This window comes from Tachypleus tridentatus, chromosome 1, assembly GCF_004210375.1.
Source record: "Tachypleus tridentatus isolate NWPU-2018 chromosome 1, ASM421037v1, whole genome shotgun sequence".
In the NCBI taxonomy this organism is placed as follows: Eukaryota; Metazoa; Arthropoda; class Merostomata; order Xiphosura; family Limulidae; genus Tachypleus; species Tachypleus tridentatus.
The window spans coordinates 2,765,251-2,784,054 of NC_134825.1; the positions used below are offsets into that span (position 1 = coordinate 2,765,251).

The 18,804-nt window shown below is 32.6% G+C and overlaps 2 protein-coding genes across 8 annotated transcripts in view; both read left to right on the plus strand.

Annotated features, from left to right (window-relative positions):
* LOC143230520 (patatin-like phospholipase domain-containing protein 2) overlaps nt 1-18,804 on the plus strand; it is a 211,467-nt gene that overhangs the window by 100,525 nt on the left and 92,138 nt on the right. The gene's annotated exons all lie outside the window — the stretch shown is intronic.
* Nucleotides 1-18,804, plus strand: part of LOC143233863 (N-acetylglucosamine-1-phosphotransferase subunits alpha/beta-like) — a 97,079-nt gene that overhangs the window by 70,593 nt on the left and 7,682 nt on the right. Inside the window, exons 4-5 of the mRNA XM_076470673.1 lie at nt 5,924-6,073; nt 12,739-12,780. Coding sequence (XP_076326788.1) covers nt 5,924-6,073; nt 12,739-12,780 — 192 coding nt within the window. The remainder of the gene's footprint in view (nt 1-5,923; nt 6,074-12,738; nt 12,781-18,804) is intronic.

Consider the following 18,804-nt stretch of genomic DNA (forward strand, 5'->3'; position numbering starts at 1 on the left):
AAAACACACTTGTAGAGAAATATATATGCAAAAACGGCTCGTTTGGGTTGAGAAAATATTTTACGTATTTTCTCAACCCAAACGAGCCGTTTTTATGTATATAAGTTAAGGGTATACATGCTCACTTAACCAACTTAGATAATTAAAGTTGGTTGAGCATGTTCGTGCTGGTACAAGATGGGTTAGTATGGCTGTTAGGTCAGGTATATTTATATGAAAGGTAAAGAATGTGTTGGTATAGAACATGTTTAACATATTAGTGTAGAATGTTGGTTAGGTATATTTAAGTTATGGGTACATATGGGATGATGTAGAGTGAAGGTAAGGTATATTTAAATATGTACATAGTGAGTTTATACAGAATGTGGGTAAGATATATTTACACAGTGGATGGATGTAGAACAGGGTTTCCAAAAGTGGTTAATATTAACCCCCTGGTGTTGATGAGACTGTTCAGCAGGTCACCTGAGTCAGTAGAGGATTGAAGATCTTTATTCATACACTTGTTAAAGTCCATCCATTTTATTAAAAGAAATTAAAACTTCATTCTTTTATGTTTCCTGACAATTGTAATAAAAGTTGATTACCTACTGAAGTTTCTTGGCTGTGAAATTCAATTATAATTTACATTTTACAAATTTTATGGGGTGTCTGTGACAACTTTCTGAGTGCATTGAAGGGTTGACAACTCAAAAGGATTGGGAAACCCTGAAATGGAAGATGGATTAAGCACATTTATGTAATAGGTACATGGTGTGGAGATAGAGATGGTGTGTCAGGTGTATTTATAAAATTGGGTACATGGCATTGTGATATAGAAGATGGGTCAGGTATATTTATGTAATATATAAACAAGTAATCTTTGTTTTATGTAGAGGCTCTGTTCATTTCTAGTTTTAAAGAAATTTTGTGCCACTGTATCGTTCTTTTCTAATACTTGCTGTGAAATATATGATCATCATGTTCAGTGTTCTCAAGTGTGGTCAACATGTTCACATTTAGTGTCTTCAAATGTGCACATTCTTTCAGAAGTGTTTGTAGCATCTGGTGGTGAATCCAAAATAAGTTAATTTGCAGGAAATGCAAGTAAACTGACAAACAAGATTTAATGGATTCACTGGATTCAATGGATTAAAATATGTTTTTATTGTATATGCAGATTTGTTCTTCAAAAAAGCTAGTCACTTGTGAGACAAAAGATTAGATTTTTTTATACTTTGATTTTTATGAAGTTTTGTTTATTTGAAGAATCATGGTTTTCTTTTTCTGAAAGAGATAGGAAAACATTATTGCATAAATATATATTTTCAGATTATCAAACAAATTCATTATGCATGAATGTTTGTATGCTTGAGGTTTTGTGATAAAGTAAGATGTGAAATTTCCTTCATGAACTAGTTTAGTACTTAACTGTATTGTTTATTCTTATTGGATGAAGAACTAATATTAAAACTAGCACATTTCATTAGAGCTATCAAGCTATCTTAGAAAATGGACTTTCATAAAACTAAGTAGGTGTTTAAATAACTGAATTAGGTTAATCTTAGTAATCAGGTAACTGAATTTTTTGAACTAAGTAGACAACTAAGTAATGAAACTAAAGTAACTAATCTAACTAGGTTTGTAACTAAATAAATTAGATAATGAAGTAACTAAACAATGTAGGTTACTAAATAATTAAGCTAGTTAAGTATAATTAATTAATTGAAGTAGATATTTAAGTAACTGAAGTGTGTAACTGAGTAACTGAAGTGTGTAAGAGTAACAAAACTAAGTAGGTAACTAAATATTGTAAAGATTTTCAGCTGTTCAACTTTAACAAGGAGTCAACACAAGTTTACAAATTTGTTTATTCTTTGTTACTTAATTTGAAGTAGTGTCTGTGTTTGAGTAGTGTTTTCAGTTTGATTTTAATAATTCACTGGTGTCTGTGTTTGAGAAGTGTTTTCAGTTTGATTTTAATAATTCACTGGTGTCTGTGTTTGAGTAGTGTGTGTATTTAGTTTGTAAGAATGATAATTCATTACAGCTTCAGTGACTGTATTTTTTTGGTGTTTACAGTTTGTAATACTTAATAATTCACTTCTGACTTATTACCAAAATTTGAGTAGTTTTTCATTTTGTAAAATTAGTAATTAACCTTAATATCTGTTTGTGCAGTGTTTTCAATTTCTAAGATTGATAATTCTGGGGGGGACCACATTTCAAAATCAATAAGCTAGGACAGCCAAGCTCTTGCCCCTACTTTCAAAATGGTTATTAGAAAGCTGAAATAACTTGACTTTTTTTTTAACCCTTTTACAATGGGTCATGGGTCAAAGGCTGTGTCATCCCATTTGCTTACTTGCAATTGAACTTTTATTGTACTACTATTTGTGAATTTTTGTCAAGAAGTTGGAATCAAATTGTAGATTATAATTCAAACTTTAATATTATACACAAGTTAATTTCTTAATTTAAAAGTAAATATTAAAGGAACACATCTAAATGTAGATTTTGGTGAGTCATGTGATATGTTTAATGCAGCACTGTTTAAAATGAGATGTTTGTGATTTCCAGATACTAAGTCTTTAGTTTTGTCAAAATTAATAACTTGAATTATTAGTACCAACAAGTTAGAATATAAAATAAGAACCTCACATCTCATTATTTTGCTGAGATATGTACTGAATTAAACACCGTAGTCTGTTCACCTCTTTCCATTGTTTGAAAGGATCACTTGTATACATTTAGTTCAATGTATGATGTGAATAACCAATCAACAGCTCAGAATGTCCCCCTAGTGGTTTTCTTAGCCATTTCAATCTGTCAAAAGACTACTATGTTTTTATGATCCAAGATTTCAAGGATATAAGTAGTGTATTTAGTCTGTCCAAAGTTTCATACCTTTTTTAGACCTAAGTACAGCTTTGTTACCAAGCTTATCAGTGGTATCAGTGTAGTTATGTATGATTTTATCAGTTATTCAACTTTATAGAAAACCTTTAAAAAATAAATAAAAAAATTTTTTGACATCATCCAAGAGTGAAATTTTAAAAGGCTTAACAACCGATATCCAGTAACAGACAAGTACAAAGGTTGTAGTGAGAAGAGAATTGTTTGCTTTGCATCTTTATTTATTGTTCTATATTTTAAGAAAAATAATAATCATAAATTATTTCTAAATGTAATAACCTGTATACATATATATAATAATTTAAATGTTACTGGTAATACAAAATACTAGTCTTACTAAACACAGAAATGAAACAAACTTGGCAAAGATTTGGTTTGGAGAGAGATTAGTGTGAAGAATTCTCTCCCCAACAGTGGTTATTTACTTTTACGTGAAAGTTTTCTGTAATTTGATTTGACTTGTTTAAAGTGATGAAGTGAGATGGGGCATTATGAAAATGATGGGTGAGAAAAGGGAGTGAGACAAAAGCGGCACAAAGGAAGAAGGCCAGACTGGAGCCTGTAGTTCGAAAAGCCGATGAGACATCAACACAAATAGCACGATTTGGGGCCAGGCAAGAATATTGTCTTGGCTGGGATTTGAAGATTTGATGCCTGAGATCTGGATGGGAGTGCCCCAACTAAACACAGCTAAACCCATGCCACTTTTATACTATTGGATACGGTATCATAAGTGCACATGCACCGCATCAATGCAAGTTATGTAATGTTAGCTAGGCATGACTAGAAGGTCAATATAATGAAAAATATTATAAAAATATGATGTTATGAGACTTAAGTTACTTAGGTTAAATATTTGTATTTTTATGTTATAACACATAGTCATTCTGACACACAAAAAAAGCATAATTTATATTTATTTCCTAATTTTTTATGATGGTTATGAAGTTGGTCAGTAAGAGAATTCCACATTGTTACAGTATAGAAAATAACCTTAAAATATGAAGTCTTATTGAAGAGAAGTTTCTGAAATGTACAAATAATATTTGAGAGTTTTGGGACAAAACATGAAATCTATTTGCACTAAGAATGGTAACAAAACGGACTCTTATTTTCACAAACAGATTTTTAGGAAAATATTTTATTAAAAAATCTGATTTTTTATTAACAAAACTATTAAAATATTTTTCAAAAGTCTACAGAATTTTGTGAATATAAACTTGCTGTATCAGAAGTTGTATTGCAAATGCTCAATGTGTGCAAATGTGTAGACAAACCTGTATATTATACTGAGTCCATTGCAAAAGAATTAATAAACACTTATTGGACTGTTCCATAGTATTTTCAAATATATTAACATTTTCATTTTTTGAAGTAATTTTTATTTCTTCTTTTAGTGATGTATACAAAATAAATGATCAAAAATATTCAAATAGTACATCCAAGAATTGTTCATTTTATCCAATTCATCTTAAAACAGGCTATTTCATACTTGGATTTATTTAAGAATCTATGACATTTTCAAAAGTACTTCATTTAGGTTTTACAATTACTTTGAAACTCTTTTAGACATTTTTTAAATGAAGAATGGATGTAAGTAGAAGTTTTTTTAGATGCGTGTTTGGGTATGATATCGTACGTTCTTTCGTAGTGGCTTTCTTTGATTTGTTCTGCCCTCTATGATGCAGATTTTGCTCACTACTAAAATAGAAGGGCCAACCTAACATCACATGTTTATGTATGGTATAGCTGCATTGTACTGCATATCTCATCTCTATCATGCTCCTGTTAGCTATGCTTTAATATATCAGCATACCAATTTTCCATATTTAGATTCCCTGCTGTTAGTCCTTGATATGCAGTGTGCCCTGATTCTTCTGTGTGTGTTTTTAAATACCCAATTATCCTGCCTCCATTTGACCCTTATTACATTCCATTTCCTATCCAACATTCATGTCCTTTCCTGTGTGATTTACTGCTTCCCAAGAGGGTCTTCTGAGGATACTTTTTCAATTATATTTTTGATGTTGGCACCTTTATCATTTGAGACATGGTTCCTTGGTTGTTTGGACCTCTTGGATAGGGATGCATTGTCAGTTAATGGGTGCTAACCCACAACTTGTTGGTAATCAAATTTGGAGAATGTCAAAATCATAGACATCAATCATAGATGCTATTTACCATTTCTCCTTCATTTCTTGTTTATCACCAAGTTCCACACCACCAATGGTACCAGTATCTATCTCATGTTCTGGCATAATTGGTCTAATTTAACCTGATTTGTGTTCCTCTATTATGATATCACTTTGGTCCATTTGGGTGTTTGCATAAGATTTATTTCTTCACCTTCCCCTTTTATTCCCATGTAATGTCTCCTTCCATTTTCCTCAGCATACATTTTCTGGCCAGCATCTTTTGAAAGTGATGTAGACTCCACTTTCCCAGTATGCTATACCACTTGTCAATCTTGCATATTCAGGATTTTATTTCAGGTTCTAGTTATTTCTGTGGTTCTGGTTATAGGTCTGTTGCATATTAATCTTTCCTTAGACCTTCTTTGTTTTTTCATGAAGTCCCTCTGCATACTTTAGTAAACATTTACTTATAGCTTTTGGATGATGGATGTCAATATTATTTTGATATTCTTCTTTCCCCACCATTTAGTATCCTACCTTTTGCTCTCAGGTGCTTGTATTGTTTGATCAACAAAGTCATAACCCAGGTTTGTGCTTCTATCCTTGTATGCTACTAATGAACACAGTTGCTTCCTTGTGAGACAGCTTGTGCAGGATGATTCATTCAGTGGGAGTAGCATTTTAATCCAGATCCAGTACTCTGAACACATGGGAATATTTTACTCTTCTTCATTTACAGTTGATGCTTTAGTGTCTGTTTTAGTTATTTTTCACTTTGTAAGAGTAATAATTGAATAGTGTCTCTGTTCTAAGAATATACTTTAAGGACTTCCTATTAAATTTATCTTGTAACATTAAAAAATTTAATGATTAGGAAAACTTGTTTTTTTCAGATCTATGTGTTTGAGGAGCGTGGTTTAGCAGTATTTATTCTCTCTTCAAGTGATTCCTTAGACCTGGTGCTCAAGTATCAACAGAATGTAACATTTGGAAGTAAGATTGCTAAGATGGCTTCTGCACATCTTGTAACAAAATTAGCTGCTGTGAGTACTTTTATCAGTTCTTTGTTTTTTTTTCAAATTTGAGATTCTTTAAAATTAGATACAAGAAAAATCATGTGATTTTAACAATAAGTTGTGCCATAATTCAAAAATATTTCTTAACATCCACAAAGAATTATAGACAGTTCTGTGGTACTATAAAATTTGTACAGACATCATTGTCATTTTATAACATTTTTTTTAGAAATCAGGTTTATAACATGATTTATAGACATCAGTGAGGTATTATAATATGTATTTTAGACATCAATAATGGATTACAACTTGTTGGAAAAAGGAACAGTAAGTGAATAGTTATTTCTTTCTCCTTTTCCTGATATTGGTGTTCCTGCTGGGTGATTTTCTGCTCAGTCATTTGACAAGATAGCTATGCCTTGTCCCTCATATTTATCTGAACAGCATACCTTGGCTTACAACTGCCAAGAGGAGGCATAATTAGAGATTCCCAGTGACTGGACTGTATGCTGGAACTGTAGGGTTCTAGATTAGAACCTGTGATCAATTTAAACAGATCAGTTTCCTTGGAGTCATTGTACTCTCATAACTGTCTTGAGGTATGCATTTTCCAATTCAGCTTTTGTCTGAAGCAAATAAACTTTCCATACAGCAACATGAGGACAAGATGGAGCTTTTGCTGACATCTACCTTGGTCTGATTGTCATCGTGAGTTTTTTTTCTTAGTTTCCTGGTTTGTCTGTTTTTGGGATTTGTTGGGTAGAGATGCATTTTTGGAGTGTTAGTTTACCCTCTGTTGCCCTCAGAGAGTAATGGGAAGCTCCTTTTTTTTCATCTCATGTTGTTTGCTGGATTCCCATAGACATTTGAATGATGGATTGGTCCTGCCCGTTTACATTTCATTATTGTCATTGGCCTCTTGCCTTTCTTTGGCTCCTGCAGGTATTTTGGAAGTATCAGCTCATCATGTTTTCCTAACCCTGACTTCAGTCCCTCGATCTGTTGGTTCCCACTATAGAGTTTGTCCTTATATTTGAGGATCTTCTGCTAGGATGGACTGACAACAGCAGCATCAGTGACTATCATGTGGAGAACTAGTGAGAGCACAATTACATCATTTTACAGACATCTGGAGTTCTTTCACCATGGATCAATAGGTACTTCATATTCTGGCATCAGGGTTGGTCATTCAATTTACATCACCTCCTCCATTATCTTCACAATCCATTACTTTTACACCTCCAACAGATCAATGGGGAGTGGAGTTTTGTTCCCATGCCATAAGAGAGTTAGCCAAAAGGGCAGTAGAGAAAGTCATTCCTGTTCTTCTGGGATTTTATTCCTGTTTATTTGTTGTACCAAAGAAGACAGGAGATTGGTGTCCAATTATCAATCTTTCTCAGCTCAATTTTTGGACCCTCCTTGCTTTACAATGGAATCTTTTCTTAACCTGCAATGGCACATTGCACCTGGGCATTGAATGACAAAGTTCAGTGTTACCGATGCTTATTTCCACAATGCTATATCAGAATCATCTTGCATATTTCTACTATATGTGCACAAGGGTCAAGAGCTGCAGTTCAGGGCTCTGTCTATTGACCTCACATTAGCACTTTGTCTTCTGCATGGTTTTTCAAGCTTTTCCTTGTCACCTGCATTCCTTTTGACTGCACACATATTTATAAAATGACAGTTGGCTTTTTCTGGCATCATCTTATCAGTTAGCAGAACAACACACCCAGATTTTTATTTCAGAAGCCACAAAGGTGAGCTTCTTTATCAGAGTGGAAAAATCCATTTTATCACTAACTCAATACCTTGGCCAGCTTGGTGTGTTTTTTAATACATACTTAAGTCATGTTCACCTGACTCTCATCAGGCATCAGTCTGTGTAAAGAGCAGTCAGGCTTTTACTTGTGTCTCTTTCTCCTACTGTACAGATGGCTCTCTCTTTTTTGGGTGTGTTGGCTACCCTCGAGCCTTTCATTCCTTTGGAATGAGCACATATGAAGTTCCTTCAGCGATAACTGTGCGTCCAGTAGATTATGCATTCCAATCCTCTGAATCATCCAGTTTCTTAACTCTGGAGCAACGTCAAAGGCCTTTAGGAGTGGTTAGATTGGAACAACACTACTATTTGGTTACCAGTTTCACCAGTTTGTCCTGAGATCCATCTGTTACAGATGCATCCCTTCAGGAATAGGGGACATGTCTCCAAGGTCAGGAGTTTGAGGGTATTTGGGTGGAAGAGCAGCCAACCCTTTACATCAGTGTTCTTGAACTCCTTACTGTACACTGGCCAGTGGTTCAAGGTCTGTCTTTCTTGAAGGGGAAAATTGTTATGATACCATTCGATAGATCCACAGTGGTTTCTTGTATTTCTTATCAGAAGGGCACACATTCTCAAGATTTTTACTTTTACACTTTGAGTCTTCTCTACTGGGCTCACCCTCATCTTATCAGTATTTTAACACGCCATGTTCCAGAAGTAGTGAATTTAATTGCAGATCATTTGTCTGGCTCAACAAGATTCTTTTAACATAATGGATGTTACACTATGCAGTATTTCAGTGGATTTGCCCTCCATTTGGATCTCCAATGGTCAATGCTTTTGCAACTCATTGGAATTCTCAACTAGAGTTGTTTTGGTTTCATGTATCTCATACTTGGGCATTGGCAGTAGATGAATTCAGTCAAGGCTGGATGGGTTTACATCTGTATGCTTTTGGCCAATTCAGATGTAGTTTCCTGTTAAGTATTTGCAGATATGTCCACTTCTGCCACTTGCTTTTTAGTCATCTTTGGTGAGACAACCTTGATTAGATATTCTTCACCCAGATGTTCAGAAACTCAATCTTAATGCTTGAAAATTATGCAATCCTTTTCCCAAAGAAAGGGTTTAAATTTTAAGGTGTCTCTGTGTCTAACTAAATCTCTTCATAGACAAACTAAGGTTAATTATCAATTGAAATGGCACTTATTGTCAGTGGTGTACTGAAAAGAACTAAGACCCTCTTCATCCTGTAGTATCTAACATCTCATTCCTTTACTTGGATTATTACTTGCTTAATCTAGTGTGGCCTTATGAGGTATCCTTATCAACTATATTTCACTATTTCAAGTACAGGTAGGTTTTTGACTCTCCAGTGATATCTGGACTACTAAAATTTTTTTTGCATCCTTCGGCCTAAATGGCTATTTCAGTTGCTGAATTGGAATTTACATATGGTTTCTCATCGTTCATTCAACCTTTTAGCTCCATGTTCTTTGTATCACCATTCACTTAAATTATGTTTTTATTGTTGTTGGCATGTGAATGTTATCAGTTAGAGTTGTAATCAATACGTGTACACAAGACTCTCTAGCATTCCACATTTGTCTTACTTTACCTGGAAAGGACTTTTCTGCCAGAGAAGAGGAGAAGTCCTTCTCACCAGTCCATTTTCCAGTCATTTCTCACCTTTATGACTACTCTGACCCTGATTGCTTATATCCTGTCAGGACCCTTGAGTTTTATGCAACTTGTACTAATTCATTTAGGGTTACTAGGAGCTGATTGATTATTAACTAAGATCCATTGATTATCTATGATTTATCTTCCATTACTTTAAGAAGTGGTTCTGCAAATTGATTTACATTATCCATAATGGATTTTTATTATAAGAGGGTAATCTGCAAGTCATGTCTCACCAGCTTCTTTATATCTCAATCTCATTAGCTGCTCAGTTGATTTGCCCTCTGGAAGACTGTGTGGGCTGATATGTAGACTATTAATACTTTCCTCTCTCATTACATGTGTGATCTGGAAGACTGTGTGGGCTGATATGTAGACTATTAATACTTTCCTCTCTCATTACATGTGTGATCTGGAAGCTTCCTCTTCTGAAGGTTTTTGGCTATATCCTATATTGACCACATCTACTAAATTTTAACCAGGATTGAATAACTTTCTCCATCATTCAGTCTCCTTTTCTTTCCCTGAGCTCTCTACTTTCCATGGGATCACACACTGTTACAAGTGTTGACCATGTAGGTATGCTTTATTATTCCAATTCTATTCTAGTAACCACTTTTACTACAGATATGCAATAGGCTATATTGAAATGGGGTGTTCCATAAAACCATTTAGTCATCTACCAGATGGTATTCATATTTTCATGGACTATCATGAGTAAAGCAAAAGGGGATCATGCTAATCAATTGGTTGAACAAATCAGTTAGTTTGCTTTTAAAAATTTAGGGACCTTTTGCAGTTTCTGCAGAGCACTGTTCCTCTGGACTTCCCAACATGCATTACTCTCCCTTCCCAAAGATTCCACTGGTGGAGCAAGAGAGTCTTTACCAAACCTAATTTCTAGTCGCTTCAGTGTTTTACAGGAATTTTTTTTCTTCTGAAGTTTCACAGTTTGTTTTTTACTCTTGAAGAAGAGGGCAAAGTTTGGGGCCTTGTTATTCATGTCATTGGATGTTTTTCCCAGATGTCTATTGGAGCAGCACCAGCCTCTGTGTGAGTCAACTTGTAGAACTAATTCAGATTTGTTACTACGTTATCTGGTTGGTGTGTGAATGGCTCTCTTTTTGACCAATGCTTGTTTAGTAAATTGTTCATGGAACATTAAGTTGTGTTATCTTGTGTCCTTGGTTGAACATAGCATTCCATGCCCTATTCATGCTTCTGGGGACAATGGAATGTTCTTTGTCCACTCATCTGGGAAGTGATGATGAATATTCATAATTCTAAATTGGATAAGATAAGTTCCTTTGGTTCACTAAGGCATGCATGATCCCATCATTGTGAATCAGGGTGTTGCCTTTCAGACTTCAAGTGGAGGAGAAAATTTGTCCATTTCAGTGGGCTTACTTTCTCATCATAATTCTGGTGGTTTGGAATGCATCACTGTATGGCTGCAGTTTAGGATCTATTCACAAATGTAGATTGTGAGATATAGGGAATAAGACCCCCTTGATTCAAACCCCAAGTTATAAAACCACAGTTGTTTGGTTGGGGCTGGCCTATAATGATGACTACTTGTGTATTATTCCACCTTTGGTACAGGTTATGGGTGAGGAGTATACATAGTCTGGATGTGGTGTGATTCTTCCATTTGTGTACCAATCTTATCTTGGTGCATTCATGTTCTGTGCAGATACTTTCTGTATAGATAATGCCTCCACCTTCTCTGTGAGGGATTCTAGATATTATAGATAATGCATCCACCTTCTCTGTGAGGGATTCTAGCTATAACGTCAGTAAGTGGTAAGTATGTATTGAAAGTTAACACTTTCCCAAACCTACGTTTCTTGACACTATCCCGTCTGACCTCCCCACTAAGAGCTGGTGCAAGTCTCACAAAAGTGATTTCATTATCTGAATTAGGTGTTATATACAATACGTAAGTAGGAAGAGCACTGACATTTGTGAAGAATTTTTTAATTAGAATTTGCCAAGGTCATTCAAATCATTCAATGCTTAGATGGGCAAAATAGTAGTAACGCTGGAGATCAAGAAATAGCTATAATGTCAGCTATAATGACATTTGTATGCTGTCACTTGTATCTTGTTTCAACTCCATTTGTATGCTGTGACTTTATCTTGTTTCAACTCCATTTGTATGCTGTGACTTTATCTTGTTTCAACTCCATTTGTATGCTGTGACTTGTATCTTGTTTCAACTCCATTTGTATGCTGTCACTTGTATCTTGTTTCAACTCCATTTGGGTAAGTTACATGTAAGATATTGAGCTTGGTGTGTACCACACATTGATTGCTTTTGTATGCTGTGATTTGAGATGTAGTTTTAGTTTAACTGAATTACTTCAGGAATCTGTTCTTTAGTTGATATAATTTGTGATTTGTAAAATACTCATTAAAATAAACTTTTATGTTGTATCAATAGTTTTGTTGTGGTATTTATTTGTTGTAATATTAATATTTGAGTTTTTTATTCTGAGAATATTTTAAACTGTGCTTAACTGCATTTTACAAATTTTCAATAAACATTATAATGTTCATTTAACACAATTACTGCCATTGTAGTGTTTACGGGTTGGACTTTTTTCATCTGTACACTGTGGCCGTAGTGTTATTCATATTACAGCTAACTGCAGTAGTTATTCGTACTACAGCTAACTGAAGTAGTTATTCCTACTACAGCTAACTGCTATAGCATTATTCAAATTAGTTAATTACTAGTGTTGTTTATGCTATAATACTTCATCACTATTTGTATTGCAATTAATTGTTATCATACTAAAAAATAATTCCTACAGTGCTGTTAATAGTACAACTAATTACTACACTTCTGTTCATACTACAGCTAATTACTAGTGTAATTTGTGCTATAGCTAGTTAGTAGCATAATTTGTACTAATGTATATACTAGAGCATTACTCATATTACAACTAATTTAGTTTTGCTTATTAACAGATAATTAACTCAGTGTTATTCATACTAAAAATTGCTACAGTTATGCCTATAACACAGTTAACTACTACTGTGTTATTCCTTCTACATTTAGTGTGCTGCTGTTGGTACAACAACAGATTAGTATGGTGTTATACTAACAGTTACAACAGTATTACTTGTACTACAACTAACTACTACAGTTATATTGATACTATAAATAATTTGATGTTTTTTTTTTCACTGCCATTTTAATTCTGAGATAGATAAAAGTGTGCCTTTATTTTAGGAAAATGAAGATATCTCAGCCAGTAGATTCACAGATAATGAGGTAAAGTGTACATTTTGAAAGTTGTAAAGTCACTTGACCATATATTTTATCTCAATATTTAAATGAAGTTAAGACTCTCAAAATCATTTAAAAATGATTTTTAAATAGATAAATAGATTTTTGTCTGTTTTTTGACAAATGTTTTTTAAGTTTCAACCCTCATCCATGAAATTAAATTAACTTATGTGAAACATTTTAGAAGTATTTCTTTTGTAATCAAAATTGTTTTCATGTATAAGTTTATTTAGTGTGTAATAAGTATAAATTCATTATTGATTATATATTCCAATTATATTAGAATTATATTATTATCTTATATATTGCTGTAATTTATTCTGTTGTGGAATGGAATATTTTAGATTATTTCATGAAGATGCAGTCCATGTAAAAATAATGAAAAGGCGTAACTTTATCAACAGCTCTTAAACATAAATTGTGAAACTAGTGTATGCCTAAATTACTTATGCATTTACTCAGTGAGTTTTCTTGCTAATAAGTTGATAAGAATACTTAGCTTAATTGCAGATGAACAGTGTTAAAGTTATGCTCCTAAAGTTTCTGGAACACTAAATAGAAGTGATTTTTGTTCAAGTGTTACAGTATCTCTTTCCTACAATATTCACTTACTTTAATAAGCAATCACACATGCTTTACTGTATTGTATTTGTAATAATACTGCTCTCACTGGAACCTGTATCTAAAATGAATAGATCTTTAAGACTTAAGTTTGCTAATATGGGAGCATTGTTTAATTCTTTCTTCAGTTTGTAGGATGCTTGTTCACAGCCATACATCCAACAAACCTTTATTTTTTTAAAGTAATTTACATAGAGGATATGCCACAAGAGAGAATGATTTTACAAGACAATAGTCCAAGAAATCCTTTTACCTCATACAGGTTCTTTAATGATGGCTTATTTGGAACAGTGGATGGATTTGCAGGTACTTCTTGAGAAATTCACACTTCTTTAGACCCAACTTAAAGTTCAGTTTTCTCAGTTAAACCAGAGTCCTCCTTAGATCTTCATAAGCCTTATCAAAGGTCTTCCTGTGTGCAACTATGTCCTTCAGGTAAATGAGTATGACATTCCAGGGAAGCTTAGACACTATTAATTATTGACATTTAGTATTATATAACACAAAAAAAAATTACCAGTCTGTTTTCTACAGTAAATATTGTCTTTTCTTTACTTTGTTGATTTACACTTGCCAATATCCATTCCTCAAATTTGGTTTTGAAAACTTTTGATTTGGATAATCCATTCAAAGCATAGTCAGTTGGAAGTTGGTAAATATCCTTCTTTGTGATTTAATTTACTTTCCAATAGTCCATGCTGAACCTTATGAATCCATCCTTTACAATTTGGATACTTCATTCAAAGTATAGCCAGTTGAAAGTTGGTAGATATCCTTCTTTGTGATTTAACTTACTTTCCAATAGCCCATGCTGAACCTTATGAATCCATCCTTTACAATTTGGATAATCCGTTCAAAGTATAGTCAGTTGGAAGTTGGTAGATATCCTTCTTTGTTATTTAATTTACTTTCCAATAGTCCATGCTGAACCTTATGAATTCATCCTTTACAATTTGGATAATCCGTTCAAAGTATAGTCAGTTGGAAGTTGGTAGATATCCTTCTTTGTGATTTAATTTACTTTCCAATAGTCCATGCTGAACCTTATGAATCCATCCTTTACAATTTGGATAATCCATTCAAAGTATAGCCAGTTGGAAGTTGGTAGATATCCTTTGTGATTTAATTTACTTTCCAATAGCCCATGCTGAACCTTATGAATCCATCCTTTACAAGTACAATAAGTGATGCCCATGAACCAGAACTTGATTCTGCTACTATTTCCCTCTTTTATCTCTTTGAAAGCTTTTGTCTGTGAGGATCATTCAGCCAACTGATGTTCCCATTTGTAACTCCAGCTTTTGAGACAGAAGGAAGACTGCCACTGATCTCAAGTATGAGATAAATAATCATGTACCAAATGAGAGAAGAGTGTCCAGATCTACAATATAAAGAAGACTGAATGAGAATGGAACATTTGGACTTCTAGCAGTTAAAATCTTTACTTTGATCTCCAAATATTATTAAGGGACTAACATTTGTTAAAAATTACAAAAACTGGACTGTTGATGATTGGATAAAAGGGTGTCATCAACAGATAAATTCTCCAAGTGTAGGTTGTACATTCAGTGGAAAAAAGGTGAAAAATACTTACCTCAATGGATAGCACTTATCATGAAACATGGGGGAGACAGTGTGACAGGTTTTGGGGTGTTTTTTCTACAGAAGTTACGGGAGATGTTTGCAAAATAAATGAAATAATGGATCAGCAGAAGTACCATCAGATACTGGTCTGTGATGGTATACCTAGTAGTTTGTGTAGTATTTGTAAAGAATTCTACTACCAAGAGTGTAAGAACTCTAAACACTTGTTCAGCCTATGCAGAAATTATTTAGCTAAGAAAGATGCTGAGCAGATGTGGGGTTTGATATATCAAAAACTTGACAAATCAAATGTGACTTTCAAAGAAACTTTGAGAGTATATTAGAGACATTTGGAATAAAATCTCAAAGGACACTGTTATTTAAAGATGTCACAACAATGCCTAAAAGACTGTGTGTAGTTATTAAAGCAAAAGGGGACATACAAAATATTAACTGTTTGCTAAACACAAGCACTTCCACTGAGTTTTTCTTGTAAGCAAATATGAATATTAATAACATTTTTGTGTTTTACCAGTAATTGATCTTTTACTGTTCTTTGAATGTAACCTTACATTTAATTTTTGACTTTGTCCTGACACTTTTCACAGTACTGTATAAATGGATTAAGAAAATTCTGTTAGCTTCTTAAAGCCAAAACTCGCTGTCACAGGTAATAAAACTGAGGTTAAGTAGTTACTTACAAGCTGTAAAACAAAATACTCCTGTAAAGATTTTTTTGTACTTCTGTTATTTGTAAATTATCGAGTAACAATGTTGGAAAGCAATGTTTGAAATGATGTGGGAGGTGCTTACCATGTGGGTTTGACACATTTTTCTTTCTCACTAAATCAGGAAGATTGTAGTTAAGTTACATAATGTTACGTCTATAGTATCTGTTTCTGATTAGTTGGAAGTTCAAAAGATAATAAAAGGATAGAAAAAATCTAAAATGGTAATTCAGGTTTTTAAATAAGACAGACAAGGGAAGATTGGTAATTTAAGAAATTTAAACTTGAATAACATAGAAATTCGAAATTTTTAGGTTTATTGATATAAGTTAAAAATAAAGTTATTTGAATACAACTCTAACAGATCATGACTTGTACACTTAGATCTAGGAGATGACATAGGGTTAAAGATGTACATTTACTTTGCTTAGCCTAATTATTGCATCCTAATTTTATTTGAAAGCTTCATATGAAACAGTTGATTAAGCTTTTCCAAACCTTTCACAACTTAAGGTCAGGTCTCCATTTTTCTTTAACTTACTCCAGAGATCTTCTTTGGATACTTCTGTTTGGTGTGTCACTCTAAATGTTATGGATAATCTGGATAATGCATTTATCAATACTTGATAGTTGTTACAATTTTCAGCTGGAAAGTTCTTTAATGTAGGTCATCAAGATGAATTGTTCACTGTTGACTCTTCCAGCTATTCAATTTGGACAATATTGATGAACTGGCCAACCAAATTCTAGAACTGTATTTAGAAGTAGTTTGGATATAGTAGTACAGCATGTAGTAACTGTTGGAAAAGCAATTATCATTAGTATCAAAAACTTGGATATAATATTTCAATCTGCATATTTTAAACATAAACTTTGTATTATTTACATCAGTATTTTTAATTACTGTTAATTCTCATATTATTAAGGTAGCTGTAATAGATTATGTAAACAGGTTTCTGTCTAAACAGAGTTTAAGGGCTATGGAAAAGATGATCTATTCTTTCAAAGATTTTCAGAGAGGATCATTTTATAAAAATCCTTAACAAACAATTATTTAGAGATCTCCATTAAATAAGTTCTTCTGATTTTACAAAACAAAGAACAAGTAATATCCTAGGTATATTTTGGCATTGACATACTAGTTTAAGAAAGATTTGAAAGTTGTCTAAGCAAAAAAAAATACTTTTACAAAGTGTGATAGTTTAAAGAAAGGACAAATTTACATATGTTTGGTTAATTTATATTATTCATAAAAACTAAGTGTAATAATTATATAATGAATAAATTACCAGTAATTTTTTTTTGACTATAAAATAACGTATGACTAATTATTACTGCAATACCAGTAATTTGTAATTAAGTATCTTTGCTTTATTGAGTCTGAGTGCGACTAGTTTGAGTGCAAGATAATTTTCATTATTAAAATTATTGTTGTCATCTACAGTTCCAACTTTTATTTATATAACATCCAGACCCTCTTTAATGAACATGAAATCTATTTTTCAGTAAAACTGTATTTTGTTTATTTTCTCTATCATAACACTGTATGTGGACTCGGTCCACTTGATTGACCTAGTTACTGCTATGTAACAAAAAAAATGAAATATAAATTGCACTTTCTTTTTTGAATGACCACATATTGTAACACAATTACTCATTATGTATTTCTCAGCCAAAACTAGTAGGTTTTTCATTTATTTCTTGATAGCCCTACTTAGACCCTATCAGACTATAGTAGTAGTTATTTATTATGCAAGACAGTTTTGTGTGAACAACATATCCAATTACCAGCACAATATCACTTGTGCTTAGCACATGTGCTGACATTGGTTATGAGTATTTTGTTTGTTTAATATTGTTTAGGTTTTGTGGCATAATAAGTTTGTAATTCTTAGGTTTTGTTACCTCATAATAATTTGTAGAAAAGTATGTATAAAAACCAAGAAATATTGTACTTAAATTTGACATATTGTTTTATACTTGTGTAACAAAAGTCAAAATAACATTGTTTTAAAATAGAGTATCCTGAAATTAATATAATTTATGTGTTTTTTTTAAACTAAGCTAGACATTACTTAAATAATTCTCAGTTTCACCAGTGGCAAACAAAGAAAATAATGTTAACTTTCTCATTCCAGTGACCTTTCAATAAATTTAATTTTTTTTCTTCTGTTGATTAAAAATAATTCAAAAGCAAATACTGTTGGTACATTTTTTGACATCAGAATGTGCTACATGATTCATGATAGTTGATCTTTAGTTTAATGTTTATATTTTCTTAAACCAAGAAGCTTAAAGGTACTTTAGATTAACATTTTGCATAACAGATATCTAACTTATTATAGTGTATTTCCCCAGAAATCTAATAATCTTAAATGGATGAAATGAAATACCGAAAGTCTTGGTAATTTGGAGCAAAGCACTTTTCTGTATTACATAACAGTTTAGATTAAGGATTTAATTACATATTTCATGTTCAAACTTATGAAATGAAAACATAAAATGTTAAAATTGTCTTGATTACAAGCTTATTGAACATTGTTCAATTTTAATCCATTTATAATTCAGTGGTTAACATACAAGCAGTTTTGTATTTATTATTCAATAACACATGACAAGAATAATCAAATGGCCAGAGAGCTGCTTATTTTGGTCAGAGAAAATCTGGGGAAAGAGAGAATTTCATTGTACTAAAGTCATGGAAACCATGTTTGTTAATGTTTTTACTACTACTTTAACCTTGTCACTGTAAACCCAGTACATTTTCAATATGTTCATTTCTCTTATGTTCACGTTTATTTATTTGTAGTTTCTTTCTTTCATCTCTTTCTCTTTTTTTAAATTTCTGTCGTCTTGATCATTTAGAGATCTGTCTCTTTATGATTGTTCTTCATCAATTTAAGATCTTACTTTTTGTTCTCATTTTTAAGTTAGTTCAAAGTTTTCTATTTATGCCAATATTAGGTTCCATTGTTGTAATGTTACTATATCATTTGGTGTCAAGCCTACATTAGAATAAAGAATTAATTTGTTTCTTCAATAACATTTGCAACAAACACATACACTGATAAGCCTA